The sequence below is a fragment of the Lycorma delicatula genome, chromosome 12 (genome assembly GCF_047948215.1).
Source record: "Lycorma delicatula isolate Av1 chromosome 12, ASM4794821v1, whole genome shotgun sequence".
Taxonomy (NCBI): Eukaryota; Metazoa; Arthropoda; class Insecta; order Hemiptera; family Fulgoridae; genus Lycorma; species Lycorma delicatula.
The window spans coordinates 66,028,432-66,044,483 of NC_134466.1; the positions used below are offsets into that span (position 1 = coordinate 66,028,432).

Below are 16,052 nucleotides of genomic sequence, written 5' to 3' on the forward strand. Positions count from 1 at the left end.
TCTTCGGAAGGCTCCCCACTACTACGCTCAGGTGGTCCGACCCCTCCCGCCCTACCGCTCAGTTTGCGTTATAGAAATTCAGTCCTACTACTTTTTGATCCTACCCTATATTTATAACTAACGAATGCATAGGGCTAACATTTGTAAGTAAATTAAAGCATTTTTATTTTGGGTTAAGGCAGTTGGATGTATTGGGAAAGGATATCTCGCGGAAACAAAGAAAATATTGTCGACCAGAACCAACGATCGGTTGTAAAATAAAACGCAGTTTACACTTTGGGTAAGTAAGGTTGGCCTATCCATTTATTTTTCTTAAAACAAATAGGTAAAATTTCGTATTTATAAAACGAAAAAAATGTGGTAGACTATTTTTTTTAGTTGTATCTCACACCTTAAATGTTTTATCATGATCGTTCTTATAATATATCACTGTTTTCTATGATATAATTTGTTATGACTACACTCATGCACGACTAAGATTAATTAGATATCTTAGTCATCAGTTTTTGTTCGATCGGTGTACAGTTTAATAAACAATTAACTTTATCGTTTGGCATATAGAATTCTATACCTAATTCAGTTGCTCTAAGTTTAAATAAACAAACTGCGCGTACGAGTGTTCATGCGGCTGATTTACAAACATCTGCTGTAAATCCTGAAGCATATAAAACAACTACCTGACGTTAATATTCAGTAACCACGCGCTACTATATTTTACAAAAATTATACAATTAAACGACTTATTTTAATAAATTAAGACATGTTAAATGATCAATAAATATTTCTTTGTTCGGCACATCTGATAACCCATGAGTATTTTATTAATTAAAATTGTTTACTGTTACGTAGTGTCCTTGAGTTTTTAAGAGTTATGAAATTATCAATCGTCCAGTAACAGTAAAATTTCACTAATATTTTAGATTAAATTTCTATGACAATAAATTATATCAGTTTTCGCCATCTTATTGCGAGAAATCCGTAGTGCTGTCGAAAATTGATATAACAATGAATGGCCCAATTTTTCTTTCTGTTATATTTTCCAATTTCCAATAATTTGGTTCAACAGTATCCGTGACGTTTTATACAGTTTTTCCATTCTTGCTGGTCCGTTTTATCAAATATTTAAGCATCAGATATTTTAAAATAAGGGTTTTTTGACCCTTCGTAACTTTTTATTTGTCCCCAAATTAACTCGGTTGAGTTGAATTCACAACGATAAAGAGGCAATCGCAGCACAGTTTCACCACTCGATCTTGCTATCTCATCAATTTTATACAACGTAAAATTACTATTAATATGCGAAACCCTTTCCAATAACTGGACCTTAAGTTCATCCTCTTCGAAAATCACTCCTTTTAAACTAAGCCGCATTTTGTTATCATTATTTTTTCCAAGACACGGTTGGAATTATTTTCCTTTTACATGAATGTGTTGTGCAAGACAAAAACCGAATTATCTTCGAGAAGTAACGCATCGCTAAAGCACTTCCCAAAAGCTTTATCTTTTCATAAAAACTTTTCGTTGATCAACGTTTCATCCATATAATATATTCTACTGCCTTCTTGTCTCATTTTCTTTATTTCAGTGAGATAATGTCTTCGCCATATGATAATATCATACCTGTCAACTAAAGCACTTTCCCGGGCCTGTTTTTCGTACTTAAAATTTATACTTTTTTAAAGATTTATAAAAAGTTGTTTGGAAAATTGGCAGATCGTTATCGTCATTTACAACACGTAAAACTTTATCTATTGTAAGCAGTTCGTTTCGAAAATAAAATTCGTGTACTTTTTTATGAAACGCGTTTTTATCGAAATCGTTAAATTTTTCTTCAATTGATCTGCAGGTTTATTAGGAGATCGTAATTCATTAGTAGATTTATACTCGCGAATCAATTGTACATTGAAGCAGCACAACTTTCACTTACGTTAGCAGTTTTATTAACGACACCCGAAATCAACGCTATGGGATTACTCTGTAATTCGCTTGGGTAAGCATTTAAAATGATATTTTTCCTCACAAATGAAGGGCTTTTTTTGGCGACCTTTTTATCGGAGGGTATCAATAATCGTTCACTATTATCAGCTGAACCGGTATCAGAATAATGGTATAACTCAAGTCGTACAGACACAAATCTAGGAATACAATACACTCATGTTCCAGTAAACTTAAAAAGATTACATTATATATTTTTTTTGTCCAGTCATTTGACTGGTTTGATGCAGCTCTCCAAGATTCCCTATCTAGTGCTAGTCGTTTCATTTCAGTATACCCTCTACATCCTACATCCCTAACAATTTGTTTTACATATTCCAAACGTGGCCTGCCTACACAATTTTTCCCTTCTACCTGTCCTTCCAATATTAAAGCGACTATTCCAGGATGCCTTAGTATGTGGCCTATAAGTCTCTGTCTCTTCTTTTAACTATATTTTTCAAAATGCTTCTTTCTTCATCTATTTCCCGCAATACCTCTTCATTTGTCAGTTTATCCACCCGTCTGATTTTTAACATTCTCCTATAGCACCGCATTTCAAAAGCTTCTAATCTTTTCTTCTCAGATACTCCGATCGTCCAAGTTTCACTTCCATATAAAGCGACACTCCAAACATATACTTTCAAAAAAATCTTTTCCTGACATTTAAATTAATTTTTGATGTAAACAAATTATATTTCTTACTGAAGGCTCGTTTAGCTTGTGCTATTCGGCATTTTATATCGCTCCTGCTTCGTCCATTTTTAGTAATTCTACCTCCCAAATAACAAAATTCATCTACCTCCATTACATTATATTAACTTTAAATAACATTAAACTAAATAAATAACAGAAACAAAAAATCTGAACACAAGAACAAAAAGGTTCATATGAAAAGATCAAGGGTTTTAATGTAACTGAGAAGATATAACATTATATAAACGTTTGATTACACGACTACACTCTATGAGTAACGAATACAGCCTAGTATATAGATATGGCCGCGTTGTGAATCGGCACTGATACATGGGGCGTCTCAGCAGAATTATGATGATCACACAAAAGCAACGTTTGTTTATTCTTAATTCTATAAGCTAATAAATAACGAAGATGCGATTGCATATTTGCACAATAAAACTATTCTACACAATCTTCGCTGCGTTTTCCCCAACAATAGTAATTTGCTGATTATTATCAATCAGACTAAAGAGCTTCTTTTTTTTTTTGTAGTACTTGAAATAGAGATGCGTAAAAGTTATTATTTAAGCTAGATTATGTTCTTGCTGGATCAACAATTATATCCGATGAGTAGCGGTGATATAAACAAATTTCTAAAAATATTATAATCGACTTCGTTGATCCTTTAAAGTAGAGCCATACACAAATGACACTGACGGCACCTGCCGTCTAACTTCATAAAGGTAGAAAAAACCAGTTAGCACAAATAAAGTATAATATTGAATTATTATTCGTGTGAATTTATGTGGCGTCAGCGATTTATGAACGTACGAGTAGATAGATGACGTCTACAAATTAATACTGATAACGCGACCTATTGCCTATAGTTTAAAAAATTGTACATAATTTTAAATGCAAAACTGAATTTATGTAATCTATTTAATTAATTATATTCAGCATTTTAATTCAACTGTTGATAGATAACGGGAAATATTACTTTTTTAAATTAATTAAGAGTGAAATAATAGCAATAAAATCAAGTCACTTTTCAGATATTAATAAAAGAGAAAAGTATTTAATTTTATAACATTTTTCACGCAGTGAAACAGCATTACTCATGTAGTTTCCGGCGAAAAGACTTTAATCGAAAGAATTAACCTCGTATATACACAGAGTGATTCAAAGAAACGGGAAATTTTAAAAATTAAATAACGTTAATGAAAAATTTTTTTTAGGAAACATACATTTTAGTTTATTTTTTAAAGATGACATCTTGCAGGTAACCTCCCCTTCTACGTAAACACTCACAAAGTCTCTTCGTTAAATTGTTCACGGTTTGACGTAACATCTCGACTGGAATTTCCGCAATTGGTTCTCGGATCTTTGCCTTCAGTTCTTCCGTTGTAGCAGGTCTACTGTGGAACACTTTGCTTTTAAGGTGACCCCACAAAAAGTAATCGCAAGCTGAGAGATCAGGCGATCTGGGAGGCCATCTAATGTTACAGTTTCGTTGTCCAAACAATCGGCGTACAGCTGCCATCGATATTCGTGCAGTATGTGACGTTGCTCCGTCTTGTTGAAAACAGGCTGTGTTAAGAATCGGTGGAAATCTCTTTTGTTGTTCCACAACAAAGGTTTCAAGCACGGCTACGTAACGAGCCGACGTCGCTGTAATCGCAAGACCGTTGTCATCCTCAAAAAAATAAGGGTCTATAACACAATAAGATGACGTAGCACACCACACGGTCACTTTCTGGCTGTGCAGCGGACGCTGGTGTAACTGCGTAGGATTTTCTTGGTATCTGAAATTTTGCTCGTTAACAAATCCACTGAGGTGAAAATGCGCTTCGTCTGACATCCACAGTTCGTGAACAAACTCTTCGTTATCATTTATCTTCTGAAGCATTACATTACAGAATTGTGCTCGCACAACTGCATCGTTCGGTTTCAGTTCCTGGACGATCTGCAAGTTGCATGAATGGAATTGCAAGTCCTTCACTAATATTCTTCAAACGCTTGAACTATGCAATTGTAAAGATGCTGAGAGACGACGGATTGACCGATGTGGACTTCGTATGACAGCATCTTGTAAAGTTTGAACATTCTGTAGTGTACGGACGGTTCGCTCACGACTGGAGGTTTCTTTTTCATTGCCGAACCGGTTTTCTCAAAATTAGATATCAGTGTTTTAATTGCACGGGCTGATGGAACACGGTCGCGCCGTCCCGGATTAAAATGACGGCGAAATTCTCTACGCGCTCCCTCCACACTGTCATTGTTATTGTAAAACGCTTTGATAGCAAATGCACGTTGCACACCACTCCAAGGATCCATGACAACTAAATGGCAGGTTAGGTTAGAGAGGCTGGCGCCACTTATCAAGTGGTACCAATCGCCCACGGCTAACAACACAACTTTCAAAATTTCCCGTTTCTTTGAATCACTCTGTACTTTAGTTATCAGTGGCGGCTCGCATATAGACACTGTGGAACTACAGCACCTCCTATTTCCACTTTATATTATCGATAACATTTAATATAACAGTCCTTTTTTCTTTATACTTGTACAATATATAGCTTAAGCTTATGTCAGTAGCCATTCCCCAGTTTATGAAAGAGATACAAAAATCTTTGTATGGAACCGTGCGCTTCACAGTTCCAGGGGCGTGGAGTTTAGCTGTTGTGCGCATGCGCACATAGGAAGCTGCAAGCGATACTGCGAGAGAGAGAGAGAGAGAGAGAGAGAACTGTCGCTACCGTAGTAGCGACCCTGGTTGTGCTTATAAACCGTGTGCCATATTCTTGAATCTGATAAAGTGTAGAATTAGATTATTATCCTGTTTCCAGCTATTCTATTTGATTCATTTTTTTCTGGTTCTTTTATTTTACAGACTTTAGCCTTGAAAAGACCCATAAAAAAATTTTCTGGAGCAGCACTCGCACCAATTTTAGTTACGAGCGATCACTGTTTAGCGTATTACTAAATTTTCAACCCTTTTACCTTAAAAGTTAAAAAATTACATCTTCTACCTTTAAATTACACATTAACTAATTAAGAAAAGGTCAAATAAAACGAATTATGAATCAAATTTTTGTAAATTGTCTGATGGAATCAGTGGTTTCACTATGGTCGAACAATTTAACAGTTCAAATTAAATAAACGAAACTAAAAACTTATTAATGTAAAACAAAATTAAGCAATTTATTTTCAAGTCGGTTAACAGCGACAAATAATCAATTAGTTATCTTATCATGTATACAAGTGGCACTGCTAATGCATTAAAAATTAAATGCATTTGGCTCCCAGAGATTATTTCTTCCAATCCTAAAGAAATAAGTCACCAAAGTAAGATATACTTCAAACGATTAGGTTAAACTAAGACAACCATTTATTTTGCAGAATTTAACAAATCGCACTATACTGAGTATATTAAAAACTTGGAAAGTCATGGGTCAAAATATAACGAATTGCAAGGTGACTAAGTTGAAAAACAAAATCTGAGAATAATCTTGTTTTTTTGTCAGGCCGAGAACTTTCTGAACGGTCCTCATATGTTGTAAGTTACGAATGAGTGCGTTACTTTGAATTTAAGTTGATACCATACATTAAGTTTTTCCTTTGAAAATGTGTGTGATTTTGTACAACTAAAAATTATTATAAAAAAAAAAAAAAAAAAAAGGTTAATTTTGGTTGATGTATTTACAGAGATTTGTTCTCTAGCACCAGACGCATTCCTAATTTTTTTTAATGTTTTATTTAGCATTTTTGTCTATAATTGTTGGTAGGTTACCATTAGCAATGCCAGACATATTTTAATGAAAATTTCTGCGCAGATATTGGCCGGTATATTAGATGATGCAATGTGTGAAAGAAAGCTGCATTTTTACGCTATGTGTATGTGGAGGTTAGATGTGTACTAATAACTCTAAAATAGGTCTATTTATTTAATGCACCGGGTTTGGTCTAGCGGTTAAACTTGTCATCGCAAATCAGCTGATTTTGAAGTCGAGAGTTCTACGGTTCAAATCCTAGTGAAGGCAGTTTTATATAGATTTGAATACTAAATTGTCAATACTGGTGTTATTTGGTGGTTGGGTCTCAATTAACCACACATCTCAGGAACGGTCGACCTGAGGCTGTCCAAGACTACACTTCATTTCCGTTCATGCATATCATCCTCTGAAGTAATACCTTACGGTGGTTTCACAGGCTAAACAGAAAAAGAAAGAGGCCTATTTATTAATGGATTCATCCACTTCCATGACTATTTGCAAGATTAATTTATTTAATTTTACTTTATATTTTTTAGTCCTTTGCTTGTAAACTAATGTTTCTAGTCTCCTAGTTGAATTATTCTTATAAAATTTCAAAACAATTGCAAAGTAACACATTAACAAAATATATAGCAGCACTGCCATTTGATATCATACTCCTGGACTAATGTAACAAAAAACAATATTTGTATTCAACAAATTACATTTCAATTTTCGCTTCAAAATAGAATGAAACCTTACAAATAACTTATATTTCATATAAAGAATGATTCACGAAGAATAAAAAAATAATCAAACAGTTTATGCAGATGTCAAAACTGCATTAAGACTGCGATTTAAGATTTACTTATTTATGAGGTTAGGTAGCTGCTTATCGGTTACCTATATAGTAATTGCATTCAAATTCATCTTTAACACTAATACCAAAGACATAGTAATGTTCAGATCTAAATGATACTAGCACAGATACAGCAGGCAACTAACAAATATTAATGGAAGAGAAGAAGGAATAAAAGAACGGAAAAGGATTGAGTAACGAGAAAGAAATGATCTACCTAAAAGAAACTATAAATAAGAAAAGCATGCCCAAAAAAAAAATTAAAAAACCCATCTAAAGAAGTACTTTATAATTCAGGTACCCATAATTCCTCAGGAGATTAGACAACTTTTACCAAGAGTTGAACATTATCGATCAACAGTATCTATCTCCTTGTCAGAGGGATGGCACCAAACCAGACGGTGAAGTGCTTAATGGTTAAATCCAGGGATTCCTACTGGTGATTAGTTAGGAACTATTAAAATAAAACATATCTAAGGCTTGTAATCTTGTCAGCAAGTTTTTAATGATAAGAAACCTGCTTACACATTATAAGATATTTACCTGACTAACTATATCTTATTAATAAATCACATTTTATAGGGATTAGTAGTTAAAAAATTTTCATATGATCTTATGTACTATGTTTATTTATCTAATATAATGAAAAAAATTGAATTTTATAAAGGAAACGATTTCCTTTTATCAACTGAAACAAGCTGCAATAATATGCGTGCCTAAAACCGATATTTATTTCAGTTCCCCATATTATAGTTGGTAATCTGTTCTTTTTTTATGATAAGAAATTAATTCCGTTAGGATTTTCAACAACTGAGAATATATAGATTTTTAATGGTAAACATTTTAACTATTTTAAACACAATCTAACACCACTATTTAAGCGTGTAAATGAATTACAATTAGTATGTATAGAATCTGGCAGATAAATCCAACGGTTCTGATGTCAGTAAAAACAAAATAGTTATTATACTGAAATTTTTAATTGTTTAGTACTTCACATTCAATCATCAAAATTTTCCTATCTTTTTCATACATTCACTTGATTCATCTCGGAAGCTTTTATCTATTTTTTGTATCACTATAATTTCTTATTACATAAATCCTTCAGTTCAACTGAACGCAATCAATTTTAAAGACTTAATTTTTGAGATAGCCCTAAAGAAAAAGAATTGCTCACAATAAGATTAGACTATTGTCATTAAAAAGATATGTCAATATATGAAATCAGATGATAAAAAATTCCCTGAAAATATTTATAGAAACTGTTGCTGTACGGGTGGTGTCACTATCTTCTGATAACCGAATTAGCTGATCTCTAAATTCTTTTAATATTAAGAGGAAAAAGGTCATGCAACCATGACTTTTCATTAATTGCAGTCATGATTTTCATTAATTGTGAATTATCTTGTAATTATTTTTTTATTTTTAGTATCTTCATTTACTTATCAATATTAAATCATGTGTTAATATTTTAAATAATTAATTCTGTATTCTGTGATGCTGCTCTGATCAAGGCTTTATCACAGTTTCCTCGATCCACGAAAATTCTGAGTATTATTATGTACTGTTCAGAATAGAAGATTTAACTTTTGTTCTTCTTGAAGCACACAAATATGATTCTATACTTTAAAACCACATCATACTTTTTTGTTTGGGGCTTTATCTAAAGAACTTATAATATTTCATAGATTTTATCTCCAGGATAAAGTTCTGAAAAATATGAGGTCTGTTCAGAAAATAACCAATATTTTTAATTATGCGCCAATGGAAGAGATATTTAACGATGTGCAGCTGGCAGTCTTGTGTTCTGCATAACCTCTTCTGTAATTTTGGATTGTTGAATATCTTTTCTAGCTTTTGTGTTGTTGTTATTTGAGTTCAATGTGTTAGTGATTTTTGGAATTTGTGATTTTCAAATCACCGAGAAGCAGCGATACAACGTAAAATTTTTCATGAAATGAGGAAAACTTTAACACAAACATTTCAACTTTTGAAACAAGCTTATGGAGATGATGCTTTGGGTTCTTTGCAATGTTACAAATGGTTTTCATGATTTAAAAATGTTCTTCAGTCAATTGAAGATGACCCTGGATCAGGAAGGCCTTCTCAACTTCACCTGATGACACCCATATTCAGAAAATTAACAAACTGGTGCATGCAAATCGCTGATCAACTGTCAGAAAACTTGTAGAAGAGGTTAGCATCTCGATTTGATCATGCCATGACATTTTGACTGAAAAAATGACATTACCATACATCTAGTTGCAGGGAAGTTTGTTCCTCGTTTAACAACTGAAGAGCAGATAGAATGGTTGTGTGAGGAACTTCATCAAAATTCAGTGGAAAACTATTTTATAAAACTTCAAAACAAGTGAAAACCATTTTTTTTTACGATTTGCTCAGAAGGAATTTTAAAAAAAAATAAAAAAATTATAGTACAAAAAATTTTAAAGATCTAGTGAAGAAAAGACATTCAAATATTTAAACTTTCCTTACAATGAAATATGATTGGCTCTATTAAGTAAGTATATATATCTGCATTCATAGGAAGCCTAATGCAATCTACTGTATAAAATTTTTAGTACAGTAATTGGCTATTCTGTCCAACAAACAAATTATGAATTTCTCTTTAGTTTTTAAAAAAACAATAATGTTCCTGATAAAGTTAGTAATAGAACTTTGAAATTCCTAGAGCATATGCAAATTTTATTTAGACTTATTTTTTTTTTAATTAACTGAATGGATCTAGAATTGGAGAATACGGTAGTCGGTCAAGCCATGTCATAGTAGTACACAACACTACAGTTAAAAGTATTGTCTTTTAAGCCATTAGCCAACTAATACTGTATCGGCATTAAATAATTTTGTTGAACTGCATTGTTTTTGTACTGTTTTAGTCTGCTGAGTTAACGACTTTTACATGTTATGCGTAAAATTTTTTCATCTATCAATATTTTGGAGTAACTGTTCAAATGAAGTGAAGTGCAATGGTTGTTTTCATGGTGTGTGTAATGCTAATATGTTTTCTTTATATGTATGAGTACATGTGTGTATGATCTGATTAATATAGTGTTTAAATTTCAAACAAGTCCTGTCTATTGTCTTTTAAGCCATTAGCCAACTAATACTGTATCGGCATTAAATAATTTTGTTGAACTGCATTGTTTTTGTACTGTTTTAGTCTGCTGAGTTAACGACTTTTACATGTTATGCGTAAAATTTTTTCATCTATCAATATTTTGGAGTAACTGTTCAAATGAAGTGAAGTGCAATGGTTGTTTTCATGGTGTGTGTAATGCTAATATGTTTTCTTTATATGTATGAGTACATGTGTGTATGATCTGATTAATATAGTGTTTAAATTTCAAACAAGTCCTGTCTATAGGGATTCATGTGTACCATGAAATAAAATTTCATAATTCTGGTCAATATGTGAGGTAGGGCTGATAAACGCAGCATGTGCAAAAACAAGATGGTTGGTTGGCTAACCACTCAGGAGTAAGTACAGATGCTGTTACATACCTTGAGGTATGGAATTCAGAGGCTTTGGTGCAAAGATGGTGACATAAGGTAATGGAAAAGAAATGACATGATCTACCAGACAACCAAGAACTATAATTCAAAACTTATTACAAGTTCAGTTATACATGTGTGAATAGCATCACAAATGAATGCTGAATGTTAACTTCAGATGCTGGAGAATACTTGTGACCACTGTATCTGGCTGGAGAAATATTAATAAACTTATTTTCAAGAAAGATGGGGTAGTGTATTACTTCAAACTTACCATATGTACCTGGCTGGATCATAAATTTACAGGAGATTGGTTTGTGTGAAAAGTACTTTATGAATGACATATAAAAAGACAAGATCTAATGCCCTGTAAATTTTTTCTGTAGAGCTAGGAAAACAAAGGGGTGAACCGGATAAAACTTTGAAACTGTAAGCATGGATTCAGCAAATTATACCAAAAAAATTTGGTGTAAAATTTTTTAAAAATCTGATGTTAAACCTTGTACAACTATTAAATTGCATTATAATTTTTTTTTTTTTTTTTTTTAATTAAAAGAATATTGAATTTTATTTCATTAATAACTTCTGATTTTTTTTCATATTTTTTTTTATTGTTATTATTGAATTATTATTTATCTTAAAAATTTGTTTACAATCAAAGGTTAATAATTATTAATATATCAATATATTTAAATTAAAAAAAAAAAAGGCGATGACATCTTATTCGAACCGATGTGCCCTTGTAAGATCCAAATATTTCATTAATTAAAATTTCATTTGGCTATACTCTGGAACCAATGAAAATAGATACCACTTATGATATATCATTGAAAAGCTCTCATATTACTGCAGTTAAAGAAAGTCCAAAATTGCAATCAAAAGGCGAGGTGCACAACTAGATGTTACAACAGTCCTAAATCTCAACATCCTACGGCTAATTGTTTTTGTGTTAGGCAAGATACATATGTACATATACACATAATGCCGAGATTAGTCAAAACGGATTCAGGGATGGTGAAAATGGATATTTCCGTTGAAATCTGAAATTTTTCACGATCACAATACTACCTTTACTTCGTACAAGGAAGTAAAAATCCTGTTAATAAAAATTCGGTTTGGTTTTTTAGTAAGAATATAGTTATAAATGATAAAAATTTAATAAAAACTGAAAAAAAAAAATGATAATTTTGTTGATAATTATACAAAACAAAATAAATTAAAATGAACAAGAATATATTTTGCATCTGTACTTTGTTCAGTTGTGGACAAGGTTTTAGAATAATGCTAATTTAATCTTATAAAGGCTATTATCATCTTGCTTACTGATCCATATTGTTCTTATAAAGATTGGTTTTCTTTTTTATTTCAATCTGTAACACTTTATTATTTGAATACATTTCAATTTTTTATGTTATTCTAGAACCAGTATAAAAAAACAAGTGTGAAATTTAAGTAGAAGTAACTGAGAGGGTCGATGCACACATAGTAAAACTACAGGATTATTATAACAGTATAAGTTACAACAAATTCAACGATGTACTTCTAGAATTATAATGGCAATAAAACAACACATCTGCACCATATTTATAATTAGACTTCTTGTCTGTGATGGTCACATACCAATTTAGTTGCCGATATAGCAACTATGAAACCTGTGAGGAAACATGAAGGCTGTTGGTAATCAGTATAGAGTGAACCAGTAACAGTTCAAATTTTAAACATAAAATAATAGAAACAACATTTATTACCATAATAATAATAAATATAACACAATTAAAATGAAATGTAAAACACTATCATAACTAAAATAATATACACATTTGAACATAGTATTAATATGGCTACAGTAGATGGTAATATACATAAATTATATGTATATAATACATTTTTAATACAAAATTAAAAATATATAAATATTATTAAATATATATATATAAATTATAAATATCATTATCAGAGATTGCAGAATAAATAAATATAAATTTATGGATTTTGCAGATTTTTACGTTCCATAATTTTCCTCAAAAAAAAAAAAAAAAAAACATCATTGAAAAATTTCCAAATTTTCCATTGTAAGCATGCAGTAAGAAATATATATTTATGTATATTTTCTTGATATTTCTGGAATAAATATATTGCTATACAGAACAACTTAATAGTACTGTTTGAGTTAAATAAGTTACTACTACTTTTCCTCACAGTAATTTAAAAAAATAATTAACATATCAAATTTATAGATTGTATTAATAAATCATCTCTGTAAGTAACTCTGAAAACAAATAAATAAAAGGAATTACTAACATAAAACATACTATACAATTTAATCAAAATTGAGAAAAAAATAAAGAATACTTACCAAAACATAGTACTTTTGACAAAAAAAAAAAAAACAACAGTGTAATAAAAAATAAATATTTGCAGAATTAATACTAATAAATAAGTAAAAAAAGGAAACTTCAATTTGTAAAGATTAAAAGTTCCTTCCAGTACATGGAATATAACATAAATATTATTAAAGATTAAATTATTCCATTATCTAAATTATTCAATATAAAAACTCATAACAATTTCAAATAATATTAACAATTCATATATTATTAAAAAAAAATCACTATAAATTAATTTTTTATCAATGACTTACGGTTTAGGATCTGTTATAACTCAAAATTTTGAAAATAAAAAAAAGGTGACTTACAATCTTACCAAATGTATTCAGAAAAATTAATACAATAAGGAAAAGAAATTTGAAAAAGATCATTCAGAAAAAATGTATTCCAGAAAATTGTTGATTTGCATACAAGATCACGATTCATTTTACTAATTTTTGAGTTTTCTGATGAATGCATAGAGAAACTTAGGAGCGATTATATTGTAAATTTATGTTTTCAGAGAATTTGAAACTTGTAAATTGTGTCATGAAATTGCTACCTAACCCAAATTTAAAATGCAGAGATTTTCATGAATGATGCTCAGATTTTCTATAATTCATAAATGATAATTTATACACCCAACTAAATGAAACAGAGCAATGTCTGTGAATAAGCTTAACAATCGAAGAGTGATTTCTCCAGAGAAATCACTGTAAACCTCTTATCTTCTAAAATTCTTTAATTGTGATTTCTCTTCGATTGACACCTAATAAAAAAAATAATTAAATTTCTTTTCTTCATTGACTTTTGCTTTTTGTCAAATTTCCTTAAAAATTTATAATGACCTACAACTAAATTATAAGAAATATTGACAAGCTTATTTGGAATTACTAGCTTAACTGAAATTACTTCTTGGTACCCCTATGAGGGCCAGCCGATGTATAAATAATATTCATGAATTAAAACTTGCACATCATGGTATAGCAATCTTAAAATTTTTTTTCAAATAATATCTTTGTATTTATTACCAGATTTAAAAACATGCCTGCTAGAAATGTAAATTCTTCATGGTTATATCAAAATACTATTTATACATAAAACTAACAGATTAAGGTATACAACACAAGAAAGGAATCGCCGAGATAGTTTGCGCAAACAAACTATCAAATGCTGAGGTCAATAAACAAGAGAGGCGGGTGACAGCTCACTTCCTTACAGCAAAAGAACTATTTGAACATAGTATTATTCATTTTTAACTGGTTAAAAATATTATTATATATAATTTTATTAAAATGTAAACAGTTCATACCATTTTTGCAATTTCAGCAAGTTGTTCAGCCATAGCTGGCCCTGTTTCTTGAACTAATTTATAGAAGTATCCATTAATATCTTGTAATAAAATATGAGGATGATCAAATTCCTGTAACATAATTAACAGAACTTTTTTTTTAACAGGTAAATGGATGCATTATTTAAATATATTGAAGTTTTGACAATGCAGTATTTAAAATAATTCCGTTTACAAGGTATCTCGAACTGAAACAAAAAAGCTGATTAACTGTGCAAGTTTATCCATGTGTCTACACACATCATGCAAAAACAACTTAACTGACTTTAATGAGATGTACAGAATTTTTTTTTTGACTGATCAATTAATTCACTATACAAGCTTACAAAAGAAGCTCGTGCATTGGAATATGAAAATGGATATTTGCAGTGTATGAAAAATGCCATGCCTAACCAGGATTCAAACCTGAGATCTCCAGTAAAAGGAGTTGACACAACCCACCACAGAGTCAGCATTTTCCTTTATCTTAATTAAAGCCTTTACTTAAAATGTAAACAGGGAAGAAATTTTTACATTCCAGCTTCTTTCCCTATCACTATTTTGGGTCAGGTAATGAATCAGACACAGACTTTCTTCTTCTAACTTTCCATAACTTCTCCCAAATACAGTTTTTAACTCTAAAGAGGAATTTCTTCAACCCTTCTTTCATTCTATCCTTTTTAATTCTTTTATTTCTAATTCTTTTCCTCTTTAACCAGCTGACTTTTCCTTGGCCTATTGTTTGCTTTTCCAATTTACAGTCTACTTAAAAATGCCCATCCTCATTTCTTTTTCTACCTCTTTTCATCATCCATTTTTTTTCTCATTTTTTTATATCCTTAACTACCTCACTCCTTCATCTCTTCCTAACCTATAAAATATTCTCTGTATTTATGATTTTCTTAAGTTTACTAATTATAAATAGTAATGTGAAAACATACAGGGAGAAGCCAAACTTGTTTTATTGACACAAAAACATTACTGATGCATTATAGTGTGATAATCTTTATCATTATAAGGACAAAACAACAAAAAATAAGAACAAATTAACATTAACAAAATGAAGGTACCTTATGTAAAGGTACCTTTTTAATAAATAATATACAATTTTGAATAAATCATTAAGATGCAAGCCTGTTTAACATCAGCAGAAATTTAACTTTAAAATTGTTTATAGATAAGTAAAAGGGATCCAGACTCTCAGTATATCTGTTGAGTAATCTGGAAGAAATAATTGGCTATCTTTGAAAATACTACAATGAAATTAAAGCTTAATCATCTAAATATCGCTTGAACATTTGACATAATTTTTTTGTTACTCCTCTCATTTCCAAACAAATAAGAGAATTCACCTGACGTTATGCAATAAATATTAGTGATATTTTATGTGATAGTTGATAATTCAGTGGCTCACCACTGAGAACACCACAAAAAAAAAGTTGAGATATTTTCTTCACTGACAAAGCGCTCAAGTCAAACAACATCTTGGCCTTCCTTGAAGTGAAATCAAAGAGCACAGCATGAAGTCTCATAAGTTTCTTTTAGTACACATTTCAAGTTATCAGTGTTCTAAATATAAA

The 16,052-nt window shown here is 30.8% G+C and overlaps 1 protein-coding gene and 1 long non-coding RNA gene across 2 annotated transcripts in view; one reads left to right on the forward strand and one right to left on the reverse strand.

Annotated features, from left to right (window-relative positions):
- Window positions 1-16,052, forward strand: part of LOC142333218 (uncharacterized) — a 131,456-nt gene that overhangs the window by 107,932 nt on the left and 7,472 nt on the right. The window lies entirely within an intron of this gene.
- Window positions 12,215-16,052, reverse strand: part of LOC142333215 (ATP-binding cassette sub-family C member 4-like) — a 112,484-nt gene continuing 108,646 nt past the window's right edge. Inside the window, exons 28-29 of the mRNA XM_075380197.1 lie at window positions 14,455-14,565; window positions 12,215-13,045 (exon numbers count right to left, since the gene is read on the reverse strand). Of these exons, the coding sequence (XP_075236312.1) occupies window positions 13,028-13,045; window positions 14,455-14,565 (129 nt within the window). The 3' untranslated portion in view covers window positions 12,215-13,027. The remainder of the gene's footprint in view (window positions 13,046-14,454; window positions 14,566-16,052) is intronic.